General features: G+C 41.8%; 1 protein-coding gene across 1 annotated transcript in view; it reads left to right on the top strand.

The window, feature by feature from the left end:
* Positions 1–20,605, top strand: part of VSIG10L2 (V-set and immunoglobulin domain containing 10 like 2) — a 97,963-nt gene that overhangs the window by 29,899 nt on the left and 47,459 nt on the right. Inside the window, exons 5-6 of the mRNA XM_075606608.1 lie at positions 8–283; positions 19,614–19,874. Of these exons, the coding sequence (XP_075462723.1) occupies positions 8–283; positions 19,614–19,874 (537 nt within the window). The remainder of the gene's footprint in view (positions 1–7; positions 284–19,613; positions 19,875–20,605) is intronic.

Genomic DNA, 20,605 nt, shown 5'->3' with positions numbered 1-20,605 from the left:
CTTTTAGATGGTCCAGATGAACCAATCATCAACATCCAGCCATTTGCTATAAGTCAGAATGGTTTTGCTGCCAATGAGCAGGATGAGATTACCCTGACCTGCCTAGCATCCTCCAATCCACCATGCCATTACGTCTGGTTTTATAACAACTCTCAGATCTACTCTGGTCAGGTGTATGTAATATCAAGGATTTTACGGAGCCAGACTGGCATGTACACCTGCTTGGCACAGAATAATCACCTCAAAACACGAACTCAACTTACAATCAGCCTCACCGTCTTCTGTAAGTGTGCCTCTTGTGTGATCTTTATTGTGCCCTTCTGCTTTTTCTATTATTTTGTGTTTCTTTTCTACTTGCTAAATGAAATAATAATAGCAAAATATTGTCATATTAAGGGCCAGATACACTAGGGCCTAAAGGAGCAGTAAGGATTAGAAACATTTGTGATTAGACCTTAACTTACATTAATGCTTTAGCACAGATAAATCTGGGGTATAAATGCTAGAACTACATACTGTAGATGTTCTATTTCAATTTAGAACAAAGAAGCACATACATTTGGAGTCAGTAATAAAGTGGCCTTCTGTTTTGGCAACAGAAGTTGTTCGTACTAGCCATTCAACTAACCACAAAGTATATTTATTATATTTAAATGACATTTTTCTCCATCTTCATCAAAGAATTTCCTCCAATAATGCATACTCTCTGGTCAGACAGAATACATGCATAGGGCATACATAGAAAATGAGGTGGAAAAAAAGACATGTCATATGTTAAATTTAGTCAACTGAGATACCCATCCTATACTTGTATTTATACTGATCCGGTGTAAGGCAAACAAAAAACCCAAATGAAATCGTGGAATCGATCATTGGAATAATAGAAATAATAATAATAATTATTATTATGATGAAGTGGTTTCATATTATGCGCATCTATAATTTATTGGTTTGCTACTTATTTAGGTCACAAAATAAACAAACAAATGAACTATCGGTGCAGTTCAGTAAACTGGAAAGATGAGTATAAATGAAAATGCTCAGTAATCCTCAATTTCAGTGAATGGAAGAAAAGAGAAAAAAAAGGAGCACTACATCCAGTGCTAGTAAGCCACAAATTCTGGTGTGCTGTTTGCTACTATGATCCATTAAATAACTTTATTTTTTACCGTGGGAATGCACTCTTGTGATTTTTGGCTTACTAGCACTGGATGTAGTGCTCCGTTTTTTCTCTTTTCTTCCATTCATTGATCTCTACAGATGGATGTGCACTCTCACCCCTAGACTATTGGACACAGTGGACTCACTATACCTGAGGATACACATCTCATGTGAGTTCATTCCTTTTGTTCTATACCTTGTGACTGGGAATCTGGACATTTATTGTATACTTACCCCCTATATTTTGATGTTACACTAGTACTGGACACCGGCAGGTGGATTATATATCATCCTTACTACATTGCTATGTGGGATATTTATATGCCAGTCATATATCAATTGGGAATCACCAGTTTCCAGCATCAACATTGATTACTGGAGGGGTACTCCTCATAAGACTTTGCCACTATACTATTGAATACTGCTGCTTCCGGTTTTGGAGCACCATACAGCATTTGTTCTATCCTCAATTTCAGGGCTGATGGGAGAAAATTATTGTAAGATGGTACTAAATTGTGTTGGGAAGTAAGCAGCACTTCATTCAAATATCAGAAATGTTGTCTCTTCACTTCAAGAGGAACCAGCAATGCATGTTATTTCTTTTTTAGATGTGATAGGGTTAAATACACATACCATTTACAATAACTTTACTGCCTATATAATATACAGAGCTTGTACTTATTACCCATTTCTGTTATCCTTTTCTTCTTTTTTTTTAACATTTGTTCTAACATTTTTGTGGGCTACACAACATTTGTATAATCACTTGATGAAAGGTCCATAGGGGACCTGAAACTTTGCATTCTTCACTGCTCCTTAAATAAATGGAATAGACTGGACTAAGAAACTTGTGAGCAGGGCTCCACTTTGTATCTCTTTTGGGAAACCTGCCTTATGTGCTTTTTTGGTCTATCTTGTGCTGGCCACACATCCAGGTTTTTCCCTCTATAGTTGTTTTCTCCAATTTATTTTTTCTGATTATAATACCTCTTGAAAATGCTCATTTATTTTTACAATGATATGATGGCTTCTCTTGTAGCACATTCCTAAAGGAAAGGATGGGAGGAGTAGTTTCATGTTTAATTATTAATATTATCATTGATTTGTAAAGCGCCAACATATTCTGCAGTGCTGTACAATAGGGGCACAGTATTATGTATATTACATAAACAGAATGACATACCAAATAAGGAAAATCAAGCGCAAACAGGTACAGAAGGTAATGAGGACCCTGCTCGTGAGAGTTTCGATCTAGAGGGAATAAGGGCAATATTGAAACAGAAGATAAAGTGGCTGCTCGTTGTGGGGCAGAGTATGACTCAGGATGGAGTATGGTCCAGCTGCGCAGCTGATTCCATTTAGGTTTTGGGGGTGTGGATGTAAGGGGGTGTTAGCATGCAGTTTGGTTCAGCCGCAGAGCAGGTCCCAATAGGGTTGGAAGGGAGGGTGGTGATGGTGGTAGATGTTAGAGTTATGCCATGTACAGTAGGCTTCCTTGTAAAAGGGAGTTCTCAGGGAGTTTTAAAATGTTTGAATGCTGGGGGGAGATTCTGATGGTAGGGAATATCAGACAGGGGACAGCACGGGAGAAGTCTTGTAGGCAGGAGTGAGAATAGGTAATAAGATAGGAGGAAAGGTGACTCTTATGGGCAGAACACAGCAGGGATTTGGGGATGAGGGCTGAGATGTAAGGGGGGCAGCATTGTTGACAGTTTTATAAGTCCGGCAAGGGTTTTAAATTGAATTCGAAAAGATATGGGAAGCCAGTGTAGAGATTTGCCTAGTGGCGCAGCAGAAGTGGAGCGGTAATTGAGGTAGAGGAGTCTGGCAGCAACATTTTGAATGGAGATACAGTTGGGATAGGTGGACAAGGAGAAAGTCAGCTATTTGAAGGTTACAATAGTCAAGAAGGGACAGAATGAGTCAATTGGGATTTTAGTTGTGTCATGAGTGAGAAAAGGTACAGTTTGTGTACCATGGTTGTGGATTAAATTGTCCAGGGCAACATTTTTGTGGCATGAGCTATCTTGTCTAATGCTGAAAGTGTACTGTTGTATAGAAGTTGCTAGGTTTGAGCAGTAAAATGTAAATGTGGGAGTGAGTTGTAAAGATGTTGAAAATTGGAGGATGTCTATAGCATGTAGGTTTCTGTAAATAGTATGTGTGTGTGGAAGTAGGTGTTGTGAAGGGTGCAGAGGGTAGAGTGAGGCTAAAGGTTAGAACTCAGGTGGTGATGATCAGAGAGAGGGAAGGGAATGTTAGAGGAGTTAGAGACTGAGCAGAAGCTGGAGAAAACAAGGTCAAGGGAGTATCCATTGCAGTGAGAAGGAGAGGTGTTTAATTGGGAGAGACCATAGGAGGAGGTTAACGAGAGGAAATGGACACCTGAAATGACATTGGGGTTGTTAATAGGTATGCTAAAGTCTTCCAGGAGGACAGTAGGTGTCAGAAGTGAGAAAGACAGGCAGAAAAGTTGTCAATATAAATTTAGGGATTGGTTCAGGGGGCGATAGATGACAACAACATGGAGAGAAAGAGATGGACAGCATGGACTTTGAAGGATGAGGAGAGGGAGGGAAATGGGGGTATGATATGAAATGTGCAACGTGGGGAAAGTAGTATGCTGTTTTGTCTTAGGAGGTGAAACAGGTTTCTGTATTTGCTAGGATGTTGAGAGAGTTGGAAATGAATAAGTCATTGATAGCTGTTAGTTTATTGCAGACTGATCGTGCATTCCAAAGGGCACAGAAATAGGGAAGGGAGAGGTGTAATCGGAATGAGGTTGGAGTGATAGGGAGTGCGCGTTAAAAAGGAGACTTTGGGGTAGGGTGTAGGACCTGAAAGAGTTGGTAGGTGGATGGGGCCAAGATTAGGGGACGTGTCACCATGGAGTAGGATTAATAGTAGGGACAGGAAGAAAGAGTGGGATAGAGAGTTGCTGGATTAAAAAAAAATGGTGATGTGAGAAGCAGATGGAGTTGATGGCTGCAGAATAAGGGTTTATAGGAAGGTGTGGGAGATAGGGGTAAGAGAGGCAAAAGTACAAGTGAGAGAGCGCAGGTAAATAAGGGAAAGCAATGTAACAGTAGTCCAAAACTGAGATTGGATTGAAGTAATTATTTAACACCAGACTGTGGTGTTTCCAGTTTGGGTTATTGGAAGGTGCAGTGTACAAATGTCAGCAAATGGAATGCACGTCTGCCTGCTGTCCTATTCAGGGTGTTAAGAGAGAGAAAGCGAGAGAGGCCGGAGATGGAATGTGATTCAGCTGTGCTTGGATTCTGCTGTAACATCCACAGTGCAATAAACTTGCTAGCTGAGATGAGATATCTAGCAGTTTGTGATTTTCCTGAGCCTTTAACCCTTTGCACACTGGTCAGCGGTCCTGCACAGAGAGTGTCTCAGGGTGTGCTGCCTTAGGCAGCGTGTTAAGAGAGAGGCTGGAGATGGATTTAATGATGATGTTTAATGTCACTAATCTATATGCAATAGTGTCATTTTAATTTGCTGGTGGCTAATGTAATTCAACCGTAGAGGCAAATATGGTAAAGAAAATATCCTCCTTGTACACATTAAAAAGTTCTGGAGTGTCATTTCCAAAATATGCAGGGTTTCCAGTAAATAATAATGTGTTTAATAATGTATCTCTAGATTAGAAAACTGCTACAAAACACCTTATACTTACAGTATATTATATACATATATTACCAGGATGGGGGAAAAAGAACATAACAGTAAAAAAAAACAATATATGCAACAATAAAGGCATTAAAAAGTATTATATTTGCATGCATAATGAGTTACTTTGACGTTCCTACATTCAATAATTGTTCAACCTATATTACTATTCCGAAACATGTGATTTCAGCTTATAATAACAAATGATCTTTATTAGATTTGGCCTTTCTATAATTTAGCTACATTGTTGGCTAGCAACTGCCGCATTGACTATTGTTAAATCATGTTACATTACACCATTGGCCTCAGTTCAGGACATATAATAAGGTTTAAAATGAAGTAATTTAAGCATTCCAATAAACCTGGCCACCATTGCCTATGTGTTAAGGAAACAGAAGTACATAATCCTTGCAGAACATCAGATCATCATCATAATATCATTTTGTTTCTTAAGATAGTTGGTTTTCTAAATATGCTGGCCACTTACAAAAAGTTGTAAAGATTTATTATACTATACTTATGTAGCGCTGCTTCCTCCCCCCTCTGGGAGATTTTGTCTAGGCTACAGGTACGTGTGGTGTTGGTTACCTGTGAGGGTCTAGGAGAGATGAGCTTCCGCGATGTTGTGGGGAACAGGACAGGCTTTAGGTGATCCTCAGGTTCTTTTCATTGGTGACAGCGCCTCCAGTCACTGTAGGCTACAGCAGAGCTGCAGGCAGTCCCTACCATGACAGTTCTTTTCTCCTATACTTCTGTCCAATACACTGGGACTTAGCCAGAAGTATATAAAAGGGGTCTTTATTTGATGCAGCCACTGCATATGATAACTGCGTTTGCATATAGTGGAGAATGGGTTTCAGGCCCTTGGATGGTGCTGACCAGCAGATAATGTTGAGGCCTTTTGCTATGCACAGATCTTGGTTCAATCAGCCCCAGGACGGGCTGAGCTCCTCTCCCTTCCCTGGGTGGGAAGGCACTAACTCTATAATTTGGAAGGCATCCTCCCTAATGCAAAAGGGGCAGGCACAGGGTCTGCCCCATTATTGGCTACAACACAGACACAGTGTCACCACTTCTCCTGCCACTCAGCTAGGCTGCGTAAGAGGGGGGGGGGGGATAAGGGGGGGGGGGGGTAAACCCCACAGGATAGCCTGTCACTGCCTGTAGCTACTAGGACTTACGTGACAGAAGTGCAGAAAGATAGCCTGGACCAGCTACGGCTATACTCTCCCCTAGGTGAAAATTCTCATGTCCTCACTGGTATTCAATTTGGGCACCATCAAGTAACTTGAAGCCTGCAAAACAGGGGGAAAAATGATAAGGTTTATTCTTACTTATATGATAATTATAGCATCAGATTCTTTGTTTATTATTTTGGTGTAGGGGGGGAAGGGAGCCCGCAGTGGTGTTGGTGTCTTCGTCCCTCCTGGCGGCTGCAATTTTGAAATGTTTTATTTTTTCGCAAAACACTTAATTTTACCTCACGGAACGACAGTTTTTTATAGAAGTCCCCCACTGTCCCAATACATTTTAAAAAGACCTCAGGGTTCCGCGGAACCCCATTTGGGAAATGCTGCTCTACAATACACGTGTTACTCCTTTACTATACAACACACACACAAATTTATATATACATACATATATAATACATATACTATATACACACACACACACACACACACACACACACACACACACACACACACACACACACACACACACACACACACACACACACACACACACACACACACACACACACCCTAACTCCTTCCTATACACTTCCCCCTATACACTTCCCCTCACTCCTTCCTATACTCTCCCATACACTTCCCCTCACTCCTTCATATACACTTCCTCATATACACTTCCCCTCACTCCTTCCTATACTCTCCCATACACTTCCCCTCACTCCCTCCTATACTCTCCCATACACTTTCCCTCACTCCTTCCTATACACCTCCCCTGCTCACTCACACCTTTCTATACTGCCATACACTTTCCTTATAAGTAGATGCGCCCTCCTCTCCTGTCACTGCTCTCCTGCTCCGGCGCGAGCTGTAACCGCCACCCTACCTCCTCGCGCTCCCTTCTCATGTACCCGTCTCTCCAGTTTCTTCACCGGCAGCTTTTGCCACAGGTCAGCCAGCTGCGCTAGCGGCATCTTCCCGAATGAGCAGCGTGCAGAGCCGGGGCTTCCCGCACGAGCCTCGGTGGAGCAAACAGTCTGTCTCTTCGTGGCTGCTCATCCTCTCCACAGCCTCTATGGGGGAGTGGGGGGAGAGGGGGGCGAGAGGGGTGGAGGAGAGCCATGGTGGAACCCCTAGGACTGCTCCGTGGAACCCCAGGGTTCCATGGAACCCCATTTGGGAAACACTGACATAGACTCATCACTACTCTCACACCCACAGACGCACTTACCAACCATCGTGGTCAGGCACTGCCATCTACTGCACTTACTTCTTCACCTACAGTCTCTATAAATCTCTTACATACCACTTAAATTAAAAGCTCTGCGGGTCAGGGATTTACTTTCCTATTGTCTGATTTTATGTTTATGTCACCAAATGTATTACTGACCCCCCCAGACCCCCACACACACTGACTGACCCCCCCAGACCCCCACACACACTGACTGACCTATAATGTATTGTTACTTTTGCAAAGCGCTGCATAGATTGGTGCTGCTTTATATATAAAAATATATGATTATACATGTGTATATTTTTACTGTTTATCCTCACAAAGATGTCATACAAATAATGTAGTAATATGCAGAATAAAAAAAGATCATAGCTATTTATTTCTAGAATATGTGGTTTAATAGATTATTGGTGATATTAACTCTATTTTATTCTGAAGGACTTGAGTAATGGAACTGCAAGAGTATGTTTCCGAATGGCGATTATCTTTGTTTAAAGAAACATACTGTAGATATTGACATCAAATGAGGACTTTTTGGCCTGTCAATTCTGCCTATTTACTGCATAACTACAAACAGTACTAGATCAAGATTGTTTTTCTATATTGCATACCTGTAAATACTGTATTTCCTAACCTAACTTTTCTGTTCAATACACTTTTTACTGCTGACTAAATATTTGCTGAACAGTCTTCTGCCATAAGACACTTTTGTGTCCATTTAAGTAAATTCAATGTAGATGATCGTTTAGTGCTGGGAGGAGTCTAACAGAGCAAAACTGCTCAGTAAATGATGGCCTAAATCTCTTTATTTTTTCCAGAATCGATTACCCTTCAGGTTCAAAGTATTACCGTTTCTTTTGGTATTCTTTCATGCTCTGAATCATAATAGAAAAAAGAGAAAAACCAGCAAACCGCCAAAGTGGGTCCCAAGCCAATGTATTGTAAAATCTTCTTTATTTAATCCATCTAAAAGTGGAGGTTAACACCCTCCTACGCGTTTCATGTAAACATACACTTTATCAATAAAGAAGATTTTACAATACATTGGCTTGGGACCCACTTTGGCAGTTCGCTGGTTTTTCTCTTTTTTCTATTTGCCTTCTGAGACCAGCATCTCTCTACCAAGCTGCACGCCTCCATAGGACATTGGCAAAGGGGATTTTGGGAGTATCATACATTACTGAATACTTATTGTGAGTCCAGGAACCATCCCAATGAGGGCTTGATTCAGGTTAGGTTATTTTAGCCTTTTTCTTACCCTCCAGGGATTATTGGTTCTCCTGGGGACTTTACATCAATTTTCTCACATACCCTCATGTCCTATATTGCTTATCTGTTTATTGCAATCATACAAGGGATCAAGCGTTGAGCGCCTTTATCACTTCAATTGATGCTCTGAATCATGTTTACTTAACATTTGTACACATATGTAGCCAAGTCCCCCCGGGCTACTAATTCTCTGGCCCCTCCAGCCCAGTACAGAGTGGGCAGTGTTGGGAGTAAATCCTGCAGGGCCTGGTTATGTTAGTGTATAGAATGTAAGGTAATACAGCTCAGGATTAGCCTGGTACTATAGGGGCCTTTGCCTGATAGGCGGCCGGCTTACAAGCCTCTCCCCTGGCAAGGAGGGGTTTTCCTCTAGAGGTTAGAGTAAGTGTTTCTGGGAGCTAGTTCTGTGCTCACCTCCCTGCCTGGCATATCCTCGACAGGAGTGGGCAGAGGCCTTGCCCTGTTAGGGGGTAAGATGTGATGAGGAAGGGTGCATAGGGCCTCAAGCCCTGGGTACTGCCTTCAGGAAATGGAGCCTGAAATGACTATGCTGTATCCAAATAAAGTCCAGTTGAATTATCCTTAGTGTGATCTGTGAAAAGAGTTGCCTGTGAGGACCATCCTGGCTACACCAGGATCCTCATAGTATGGAGGTGCTGCGCTGACAGAAGAACCATCACTGAGAGCCTGTCCTGATGCCTCCCCTTACCATCGCAGAGTTTTCAGGCCTTCTGATGTATGCACCGCACCATCATGCAACAGGTAGAAGCCAGAATCTCCCTTAACGGGGGTGGGAGGGGGAGGGAAAGTAGATGGGCTACATTGTGAGGCGCTGCTGAGATAACATAAGGACAGGCTCTTGTAGCGAGAGAAGGAGGTGCTCTCCTATTACGCCAAATCAGAGGGCCCATGGGTGTAGTGTCCATAGGGACTCTATTGGATCTTAAGGACCGGACTCCCCGTTAAATGGAGATACAACATGGACCCCTCCTCTCCAAGCTACATATACACACATGCAGTGTATGTAGCCTTATGCACTAAAAAGAGGTGCAGGGTCAGTTTACCAGAGGCTTCACCAAGGGGAACTATGGCTTGCGCCATGCAACTTTATTCTCTGAACTGAATACTGTATATGCGGGTAGTATCCAAGGAGGAGCTCTTGACCTTCAAGAAGCCAGGACCTCAGTTTGAGGAGCTGCAGCTATACTATGGCAGTTCACACCCAGGGGGATGCTGTGGGGTTCTATTACTATGAACTGGTGCGTGGGTAGTGTCCCAAAGGCCTCCCTGAAGGGAACTGCAGCCTGCACCGGGCAACACCAATTACTAAAAAGTGGTGCAGGGGTCGTTTCCCAGGGGCTCCACCCAAGGGAACTGCGGTCTGCACCGTGCAACTCTATTTTCAAAGAAGTTCTGTGTGTGTGGGTAGTCTCCGAGGGGGAGCTATTGACCTTCAAGAAGCTCCCGTTTGAGGTGCTGCAGCCATACTGTAGCGGTTCCCACCGAAACGGGAGACTGTATGGCAACTTGTGTAAACGTTGCAAGAATCTGCCTGCAAATGTCTGGGCTTGGCGCGGTCTAGCCGTGACCTTTATGGAGAGTTATCTGGGTTTGGCACGAAAAGCCAAGCTGGACCCTGTTCTCTACAGCCGTTGTACTGAATTACCAGAGGGAGGAGCTGAGGGCGTGTTTACCTACTGCCACACCGCGGATGTGGCGACTTAGCCACAGTCGCATGTGGTAGTATCGCTGAACAGATGCACGCCTATCCGCCCCCTCTCAACTAGCTGCCGACAATGGATATGAGGCAAGGCACACACTTTTCCCTCCCAGGAGATCTGCTACTACTTCCCAACGATGGGGAGAACTCTCTCCCCTCTTGGTCTGCCCATTGTGCGATTGGGTGGGACCTGCACTGGAATCCACTCTGGGTGCCATGCACATACCTCCACCTCCAGGCACCTGGAGCAGAGACCGCCAAGACCCCTCTGCACACTGGGGGGACTGCCCAATATCAATGGGTTTCTCCAAGTGCTGATGGATATGAGCATCCAAGACCTACCGGCCAGACTACTGGACCCAGTTTCACAATTCTGTATGGGAGCCACAGCTCGAAAAGTATGGACTCTGGAGCGGGCTCTCAGGGAGCTATGGGAATTGATATAAGCGGCCTCTCCAGCCCTGTGGATGGAATACTATCAGCGGATGTACCTGAGTCCACACCGGCCGGTGTACGACGGCATGTGTCACCTTCTGCTCTCCAGTCAGTTCCCGCTCCGATCTGAGCCTTAGAGGAGGCAAGCCGTTGCCTTGACAGGCATGGTCGACCGATGCCTACAATGCTCATGTTGCCCTGCTCCCGATAGGAGGTATCTTCCACCGCTGGATCCGTGAGCTTCCAGCAGGGCAGCGAAGGTGCATCCGACTATGAGGTGTCGGACAAGGCCTCCAACGATCCCAAGGTAAAGACCTATTCATCCATCTCGAGCTCCGACATATACCAGGGGGTGTCAATTAGGGATGTTGATCACCGCTGGGCCACTGTCCCATGAGGAATGTCCCAGCTATGGTTGCAGTGTAAAGCCATTTGTGAGGCCCGAGATCAAGCCATGGCCTATATGGCTGCTGCCTATGCCGAGCGCCCGGACGAGATGATCAACGCGGAGGAATCTTCGCTAACGGTACTGGCCAGTACTGCTTCTCTTCCTCATCCTGCAACCGCCCCTACTGTGTCGGTAAGTGCCTCTACGGAGAAACTTTTCTTGCTGCAGTGCAGGGTGCAGAAGCAGGAGCATGACAAGCGGAATAGCCCTTGTGCCATTCGGAGCATAGAGGCTTTGCTAAGCCTCCGACTGTCGCTGTTCCCACTCCCGGGCGAGGACAGTTGCAGGCCCTAATACGGACGACCTCTCCAGTTGCCAACAAAGTTGGGGTATGGAACACTATATGCCCGGCTGAACGAGACTTTGGGGTGCTGGACTCACCCCGTTCATTTACCCCAGCCCTGTCCTCTGTCCCCGAGGAGCTGACTGTGATAACCGATACTGGCCAGTTCCTCTCAACCTGTGTTCCCGGTACTGATTGTGGCCGCTTCTTATGTGACATTTACCCAAAAGGTGAAGGCTAAAGTGTCTGAAGGGATGAACACATTACCGTGGTGGGATCCATTATATAGAGGGTATGTGCCACATCTGCAACGAACCCAGTTCATGCTTGAGAGCGGTCCCCAGACAGATCACTGGTGTTAGGATGGCCAGTTCACTTTTGAGCAGGAAGCTGAAATCATGCGGGAGCATTGTGCTAAAATGGATGCAGGCCTTTTCTCTTTTCCAGGAGGAGAGGAACCGGCTAGTGAGTCTCTATGGGAAGGACCCATATACTGGGTATTGACAGGTCAAGTAGACGTGCATAATTAACCAAAAACTGCCGCGTTGATAGGGTCCTGATCCAGAATTTCGACATGAAGGATTTTATTATCCCTACCTTCCTGAATCTCTAATGAGGTAAGCAGAGATTTACTGGGATGAGTGGGTGCACGCAGCCATATTAGATTATATGAAGGTAAGTACCAGCAGCAGTATGCATTACCGAGAAGTTAGGGCCCGCTATCTAATGAAAGTGTGGCAGGTAGGCCGCAACATCCACTTAAACTGGGTGGAGTATATTGGGGAGTCTGGACGCAAGCGCTGCTATGGTAAAGTTACTGGATAGTGAAGGGAAACTTGTGCGCAAGCCAGAGCCGGCTCACTATTACTTATCGGTTATAAGTACTGTTGTACCAAAGTCAAGGTTCCACCATTAAGGGTGGAGTCAGTTATGTCAATGTTATAATGTTCCACAAAATCAGAAGAGAATATACCGTTCATTAATGGGTGAAATGAGTATTGTAAATATGATTTTAGCCATAATACCTAGAGTGGCACTGGGTGCTACCTAAGTGCTGAATTGAAATGTATTTTCCAAAATAGAGAAAAGGTTGGTATTCCCAGCCAATCTCTAACAAGAAGTACATTTTATGATGCACACCATGGCTGTTTAAAACTAATTACTCCTTGGTTATTGCTATGACCTGCTGATAGACCGTGTGGGAAAATTAACTGTAATTAAACTAGCTAGCTAAGTATAATGGTAAATTAACTGTAATTAAACTAGCTAGCTAAACCGTCTACTAGAAGCACACTTAGACTTATGACAGATAAGGTGCGTTTTTTAGATCATCCCCCCGCAAAAGAGCAACAAGAAGAGGGAAAAAATTAAGAGCCAAAACAGGACAAAGTCAAATAAAGATATAGTGAATAGTGTGTCCAATGAGGATAAGTTAAAGATCTTTAACCTATCAACAATAGAGCTGAATAAACATCATATTTTAATATTAGAGAAGGGGTTGTCCTTCTCTCCGACTTTGGACTTTAGGTTCTTTGATTGGGTTAAGGATGTTAACTTGTTGTCACACAAATTGCTTTTACATAAATTACATAAATTTCACGCTAGGAAAGTACAGCGTGAAATTGAAAATAACGGTATGACAGCAGCAGATCAAATACATAGAAGCAATCTTTTATCACTCCATGAGGATAATGAGGTCACTAGGGGCATTCAGGAAGGTCCTTTCACAAATCTAAAGCCAAAAAGCAAGTTTACACCACTTATGAATATTTGCCCCAAGTCAAAGTATTCACAGATCCTGTAACGAGTAATCTAGAGAAGATCAAACGAGCACAACATAAAAAGAATAACATCACTTAAGAAGAAACTATTGCTCTGAAAGATCTGATGTCACAACAGGAGATAACTATAAAACCGTTCGACAAAGGGGGTAATATTATCATAATGAGCACTGACGATTATGTAAGGGAGAATAAACACATTTTGAAAAACAAAAATAGTTACTGCATCTTAGACCGTGACCCGACTATCAAGTTCAAGAGTGAATTAAATTTGTTATTGAAAGAAGCGCTTGATAAAAAACTCATTGACAAAAAAGAATTTGAGTTCATAACAGTTGAATCGCCAACAACACAACATTTTTTACGCTGCCAAAACACAAAGATCAACATAAACCACCAGGCAGACCGATAGTTTCAGGGAATAACAACTTAATGGAAAAGAGCAGTATCTATCTTGACAGAATATTACGACCATTTGTAATTGCTTAACCATCATATGTTAAAGATACCAAAGACGCACTCCCTGAGGTTGAATGGTACCTTTACCAATCAGAATACACTTCTATCCACATTGGATGAGGAAGCTTTATACTCCAGCATAATACATACAAATGGACTAATTGCCTGCAAACATTTTTTGTCAACTAAAAATTGCGGTTACAACATGCACAATGAATTTGTGATGGACCTACTGCAGTTCGTTCTGAGCCATAATTACATCTCTTCGACAGCACATATTACCACCAGACCCAGGGTACAGCAATGGGCACATCTATGTGCCTCAACATGTGCCAATCTGTACCTGGGCTGGTGAGAATGCCAACATGTGTTCGTCGACGGTTTGAAGAGGTATACGGATCATATATAATTATGGCTTCGATTCATTGTTGATATTCTATTTATTTGGAATGGCCCTGAATCATTGTTCAGTGAATTTGTGATACCTTGAATCTCAAATTAACATCAGATTAAATAAAAAAAGAGATTACCTTCCTGGACTTGAGAATTTCCAAGGATGTTGATAATGCAATTCAAACAACTGTGTTCCGTAAAAAAAAAAACAGCAGCCAATAGCTTACTAGAGGCCACTAGCCAACATCCACCGTCGTTGGTAAAGGGGATTCTGATAGGACAGTATTTGTGCCTTAGACGCAACTGTTATACTGAAAAAGAGTTTTGGAAGCAAGCGACTGATCTCAAAGAAAGGTATCTTAATCGTGGCTATTCCGTGGTGAGTTTAAAATGTGCCTACAACAGAGCATTAGCAAGTGACAGAGACACACTATTGTTACCTACCTGTAACAACAGATCCTCTAGCACGGAAATTCGCTGCATAGGCACGTGTAACCACAGATGAAAACATATTAAGTCCATCTTCACCAAACATTGGCACATTTTGAAATCTGAGGAAGATCTAACAAAAGTACTGGAAGACACACCTAGCATTACTAGCAGATGGTCAAAACATCTACGTGATGAGCTAATACAAAGCCACTTTCAACGTAAGCCAACAACTGCCTGGTTAACATCTTTAGTGAAGGGAACATATCAATGTAAAAGTTGCAAGGCATGCAAGTATATTAAGACCACTAAAGTATTTTGAAACACTGATAATTCTAAACAATATGATATAAGACAATATATCAATTGCAAAACATCTAATGTCATACTGTATATCTTGTGTGAGTGTGGCTTAAGATACGTTGGAAAAACAATAAGGGAATTCCGAAGATGTGTACTGTAGCATGTGAACTCCATTAAAAATCAAGTTGACACTCCATAGGCACATCATGTCAATAATTTTCATCAGGGTGATACCAAATGCATCACATTTTTGGGGATTGAAAATCTTAAAAATAGCATGAGAGGCGGTGATATTGATAATAGACTATTAAGAAGGGAATCAGAATGGATATACAGATTAAAAACATTGAGTCAATCAGGATTGAATGAAGGGTTCACATATACTCCCTTCATTTAGATATCTAATTAGTAGTTTCATAACCATCAATGCAATAACGTGTACCATCATCTGATATTTATATATACATAGTGACCCATTCATAGCCTATATGTTAATCATTATCACCAATCTTTACCATCTACTATTATTGACTTCCACCGTATTCAATATGATACTGTACATATTATAGCATATGCCAAATTCCTTTCATACTATGCAACTTGGAATTCAGTGTACCTATTGAATTACATAACTTCCTAAAAGGGAATTTCAAAACAATGCATGATTCTGCTGCTGTAATTATTACTGTATACAGTACATATTGACTCCTTCTGTATTAGCCATCCCTGTTTGCCTTAAAGTCTGATGTCTGCTACAGTACATTGGACTTGGGGTTCGCTAGCACCATTGCATACTGTATAGGTACTTTTGGCTAAGACATCCACACATTTTGTTACCATTAGAATAAATAAGTCATAATATTTTTAGAATTTGTACTTTGTTGCAATATCTCTACAATTGAGTATGAGTCAGCATTCAGAGGCATCACACAGCCAATAGAAATAGCGTTGCTCATTAGCTCGGTTTATTATGAGATAAGCCCTGATTGGACCAGGGTTGTCATGGCAATAATAGACGCTATTTAAAGCTGGTAATGCAAGTTCTGTCACTCATCCGCCCCTGACAAAGCTCAGTTCGGGAGGGAAACGCATTGGGCGTATGACGTAGTGACTTCGTTCTAGTTGTAGGTTCGAAGCTGTGTATCGTGTCTCCGGCAAGGTTGTAGCTGGTTGTTTAAAACACCGCCATGTGCTCCACTTTACTGGTTACTTTTGTATCTAAATGTATCTGAATGGCAGAGGTGGTCTTATATGGTAGTTTACTTCTATGAATGGCATTATTTCTAAGATATATTGATTGCGTTGTATTATTAGATATATCTTATACCATATAAAGTTACTCTCCAATTCACGCCTTCAGTCACTACACCATACAACCTGTTTGAGCACTGCTATGTGAAATTTGCACTATACGGGTGTCAATAGACACAGGATCAATCCACATACCACTCGCCACTAATTGTGCTAACTTCTAACATCTATACAGCAGGGATTACAAACTACTGCTCAATACTATCAGTGCCTGCATTACCTATTAGAGTAGGAGTAAAACTATACAGCGATGTTAGAGCTGTGCTGAGTTAGTCACAGCCTTTATATTTAGCTAGCTACTGTAGTTTAATTACAGTTAGTTTACCCACACGGTCTATCAGCAGGTAATAGCAATAACCAAGGAGTAATAAATGAGTCATGTATTTATTTCCCAATTAATGGTGAGTATATGGTATGCTGTGATTTTGACAACAACCCCAACAGTGCATTTTACTATCCCTTATGTTCCGCATGTATGCCTATGTGTCCTCCATATGATTAATATTGGAATTTAACTTACATTGGGCTATAGGTTATTTATTCATGTGAGGGAATATAATTAATGGGGTACACAACTACTCTATATTTTGTAAACAGCTACATTGCGCTATAGGCTATTCATTCCTGTGAGAGAATATAATGAATGGGGTATACAACTACGCTATATTTTGTAAATAGGTACAGTGTACCAAGTTGTCATGTGGATTTTACCATCAACACCATATGATAATCCATTGAGAATCTGTTGTGTTGTGTGAATACATGGTATATAGCAGCTTCCTTATCCTACCTTCTGGCAAATAGTTTTAGAAAAAATACACACAATAAAATATAATAACATTTATTTGTACCTGTAGACTTATATTAATTGTAGAATTATTAAATGTTATGTTTTAAACAACCATGATGTGCACCATAAAATGTGTTTCTTGTTAGGGATTGGCTGGTAATACCAACCTTTTCTCTATTTTTGAAAATACAATGTTATAATGTTGTACCAATGTGTTTTTTTATTATATAAAAATGTGGTGTGATGTTATGCCCTCATGGTTGTGAGGGATTTAAAAACCAGAAGGAGGGTGTAGCCAAGTCCGCCCGGGCTATTAATTCTGTGGCCCCTCCAGCACTGTAAGTCCCAGTACAGAGTGGGCAGTGTTGGGAGTAAATCCTGCAGGGCCTGGTTATGTTAGTGTATAGAATGTAAGGTAATACAGTTCAGGATTAGCCTGGTACTATAGGGGCCTTTGCCTGATAGGAGGCCGGCTTACAAGCCACTCCCCTGGGAAGGGGGGGGGTGTTCCTCTAGAGGTTAGAGTAAGTGTTTCTGGGAGTTAGGAAGGGTGCATAGGGCCTCAAGCCCTGGGTACTGCCTTCAGGGAATGGAGCCTGAAATGACAATGCTGTATCCAAATAAAGTCCAGTTGAATTATCCTTTGTGTGATCTCTGAAAAGAGTTGCCTGTGAGGACCATTCTGGCTACACCAGGATCCTCATAGGATGGAGGCGCTACGCTGACAGAAGAACCATCACTGAGAGCCTGTCCTGATGCCTCCCCTTACCATCGCGGAGTTCTCAAGCCTTCTGTTCCACCTAACAGGTATGCACCGCACAATCATGCACCAGGTAGCAGCCAGAATCTCCCTTAAAGGGGGGTGGTTTGATGTACTACACATATAAAATAGAATTATATATGATATCCTCACCCTCCTACCTCTCTTTAGTGGTATTTAGGTTGAAGTCGGATGTTTTTCCTCATAAGGTTTTCTGTATGAATTCTACATCCTTTATGTTGTATTTCCTTAGACAACCTGTACTCTGCCTATGTTCTTTCTTGATGTGCCCTACAGAAATGGGCACAGAATTTTTGGTGATATTTTGTTGCCATGCAAATTGGAAGACTGTCACGTACTTAATGAAGGCATCGTAACCAAACGTCTACTTTGCTAACTTGATAAAACAAGTGACATCTCAAAAGTTCTTATGGGTTCAAAAGTCATCACAGGTCTAGTACAAATTGTACCCAGAACTGATTCTCAGGGAAGACAGAAAACCACTTTAGTACTTACAGTATGTGATTGTGAAAGGATTAAAGAAGCAGACGACATAGATAAGCTATCATATAATGTTATTTTTTATGGTGCTCTTTTTATGGACTAGTTTATGCATATCAGACATGTATGGCACACTTACTAAAATAGTTGAAGTAGTCTACTCTCATTTACCATTGCAAAGTCCCTTTGTTGCTGGTTTTAGCAATGCCACCTGTTTCAAATTTCATTGTTAAATTCTGGAGATATCAGCTGCTGAAAATTTGCCACACAGGGAGGTTAAAATGGCCATTACCATTCACCCCCATTAACCATTTCCCTGCCAGAGGAGTCTGCGTGGCATTGCTGGTCCTCTGTCAATAAAAGGGTTAAAAAACTGAGATTGCTATGTTAACAGCCAATGCAATGGGATAATAAATAGGGGTAAATAAAGTACTAACAATGGGAATAGGTACAGCATGTAAATGAAAACATAAAGCAATGTGATACCATGTCTCAAGAGCTTACATTCTAAGGTCTAGATCCACAGAGGTCCAATAGCTCAGGGCTTATAATGGGCCGTTATCAAAATTATTAACAAGCATTTTTGTGCGCATTTTTTGTGCATATCCACAAAGCTAATTATGTGCAAAAACAACAGTTGCTGTGTATCTCATTAGTATAGCTTTAATGCCATGTTAAGTTGGCAGCACTACCTTGAGTTATCTTCCAATAACATGGGTTCTATTTAGAGATGGGCAAATCCACCCAAATCCATGCCCTGTATTTTCTCACATTCCCCCCCGCCCCCAAATCTGTTTCACGGTGTAAAATCCGCAAATGGATTTGGTCAGTTTTAATCCACGTGGATTCATCAAAAACCACCATTGGGAACAACCCGTGGTCGGATTTGTAGAATTCATTCCACGGATTCAGCAATCCGTTCGCGGATTCTTAATAATTCACCAAGGGATTATATGCAGATTGGATTCTATAAATCCACTTATGGGTTGCGGAATATGTGGCGTGTATTGATACTAATCAAAAATCTACAGAATGCGAATCTCTCTTTGTGAGATTGATCCACTGAAATCCGCGGTCAAAAGAAACCGGCCGATCCGCAACTGATCCAAATTTGCCAAAAACATTTGCCCATCTCTAAGTCCTATTACACCTGTCTTATTTAAAGGACACGGAGATATGAGTTTTGAGAGAGAAAAGCATTGAGTGTGCATGTGTAAAAGCAAATTCTTTTAAACAAGGGGCAATATTTTGGATGCCATTAAAAAATATATGTTATGCTTTAAGTATAGCATGTGAATTAAACATGACAGTGATGTTTAAAAAGATCCCATTCAAGAGTTTCATATGTTAGTCATGAAAAGAGAATTGGTACAATACTTAGTGCCACTTTAATAACTGGTTATGTTGTAGGTAGGTTCTTACTATCTCTTGCTCTTGATGCAATGTTTACCCTCCTCCATGCGCACAGATTTACCTGAAGGATTACCCATGTGTACAGCAATAGCACATAATAATTACAAGGAGGTAGCTCTCTGGTGTACATGGGATGGGGGATTTCCTCTGGCACAGCTTCGATGGTTGAAATCAGGTGAAGAGGATAGCGAAATGTTGACATATTCCAATGCAACCAGGATAAAAAGAGGGACCGACATCCTTAATGGCAGCACTTGCACATGTATGATCTCCCATCCGGCTCTCGATGAGGATCTCATATGCAGGACCACTGTGTGTAAGTAACATATTTTCTTGCTCTTATGGACCATTCTTAATAAGTAAGAGTATCCAAGACGATTATTGTTGTGAATTATGAAATATAGCTTAACAGAGTTGGTGTTCAGGTGACCAGCATATTGTGGAATAAGAATATGACACTCCAATTAGTTACTGTATGAAGCGATTTCCCCATACTGTACAAGAGATCAACTTTCTTCAATTGAATGACACCTAAATATTTCTCCAGCACTGGGCCTTCGCTTGTCACAGTTTTGCAGCTTGCATGGCTTATTGTGCTCGCTTTATCTGACCCTATTGAAAACCTACAGTATGTGGATTGAAGATATAAACTAGTAAATCTTATCCCATTCAGTGGTTGCATGAAGTAATGCTAACTGATGCATAGTGCATTCTCCAATTTAGTGCAATTGTCCTGAATATCAAGTGATTATTGAAAACACTATTAAAAACAAACTGTGTAAGGCTCTGCTTCTTGTTGTTTCACAGATATGTATCATGAATAGTCAGTAAGTGTTTCCATATTTGTTGCCTGATAGTAACCACCCCTGTGTCCTCTGTTCCACTTTTATTTTAACAATGCCAAATAAAGTTTGAAGTTTTATTTACAACAATATTTTACTCTGGTTGTTGTGCACCACTAAGGGATTGTTTTCTAAGTACATATGTGTACTTTTTTCATGGTCCTCTTCAATTTGCCATGAAACGCTTGTCCGTATCAGATAAGCC

This window comes from Ascaphus truei, chromosome 6 (genome assembly GCF_040206685.1).
Source record: "Ascaphus truei isolate aAscTru1 chromosome 6, aAscTru1.hap1, whole genome shotgun sequence".
NCBI lineage: Eukaryota > Metazoa > Chordata > Amphibia > Anura > Ascaphidae > Ascaphus > Ascaphus truei.
This window is presented reverse-complemented; position numbering and strand designations above follow the sequence as displayed.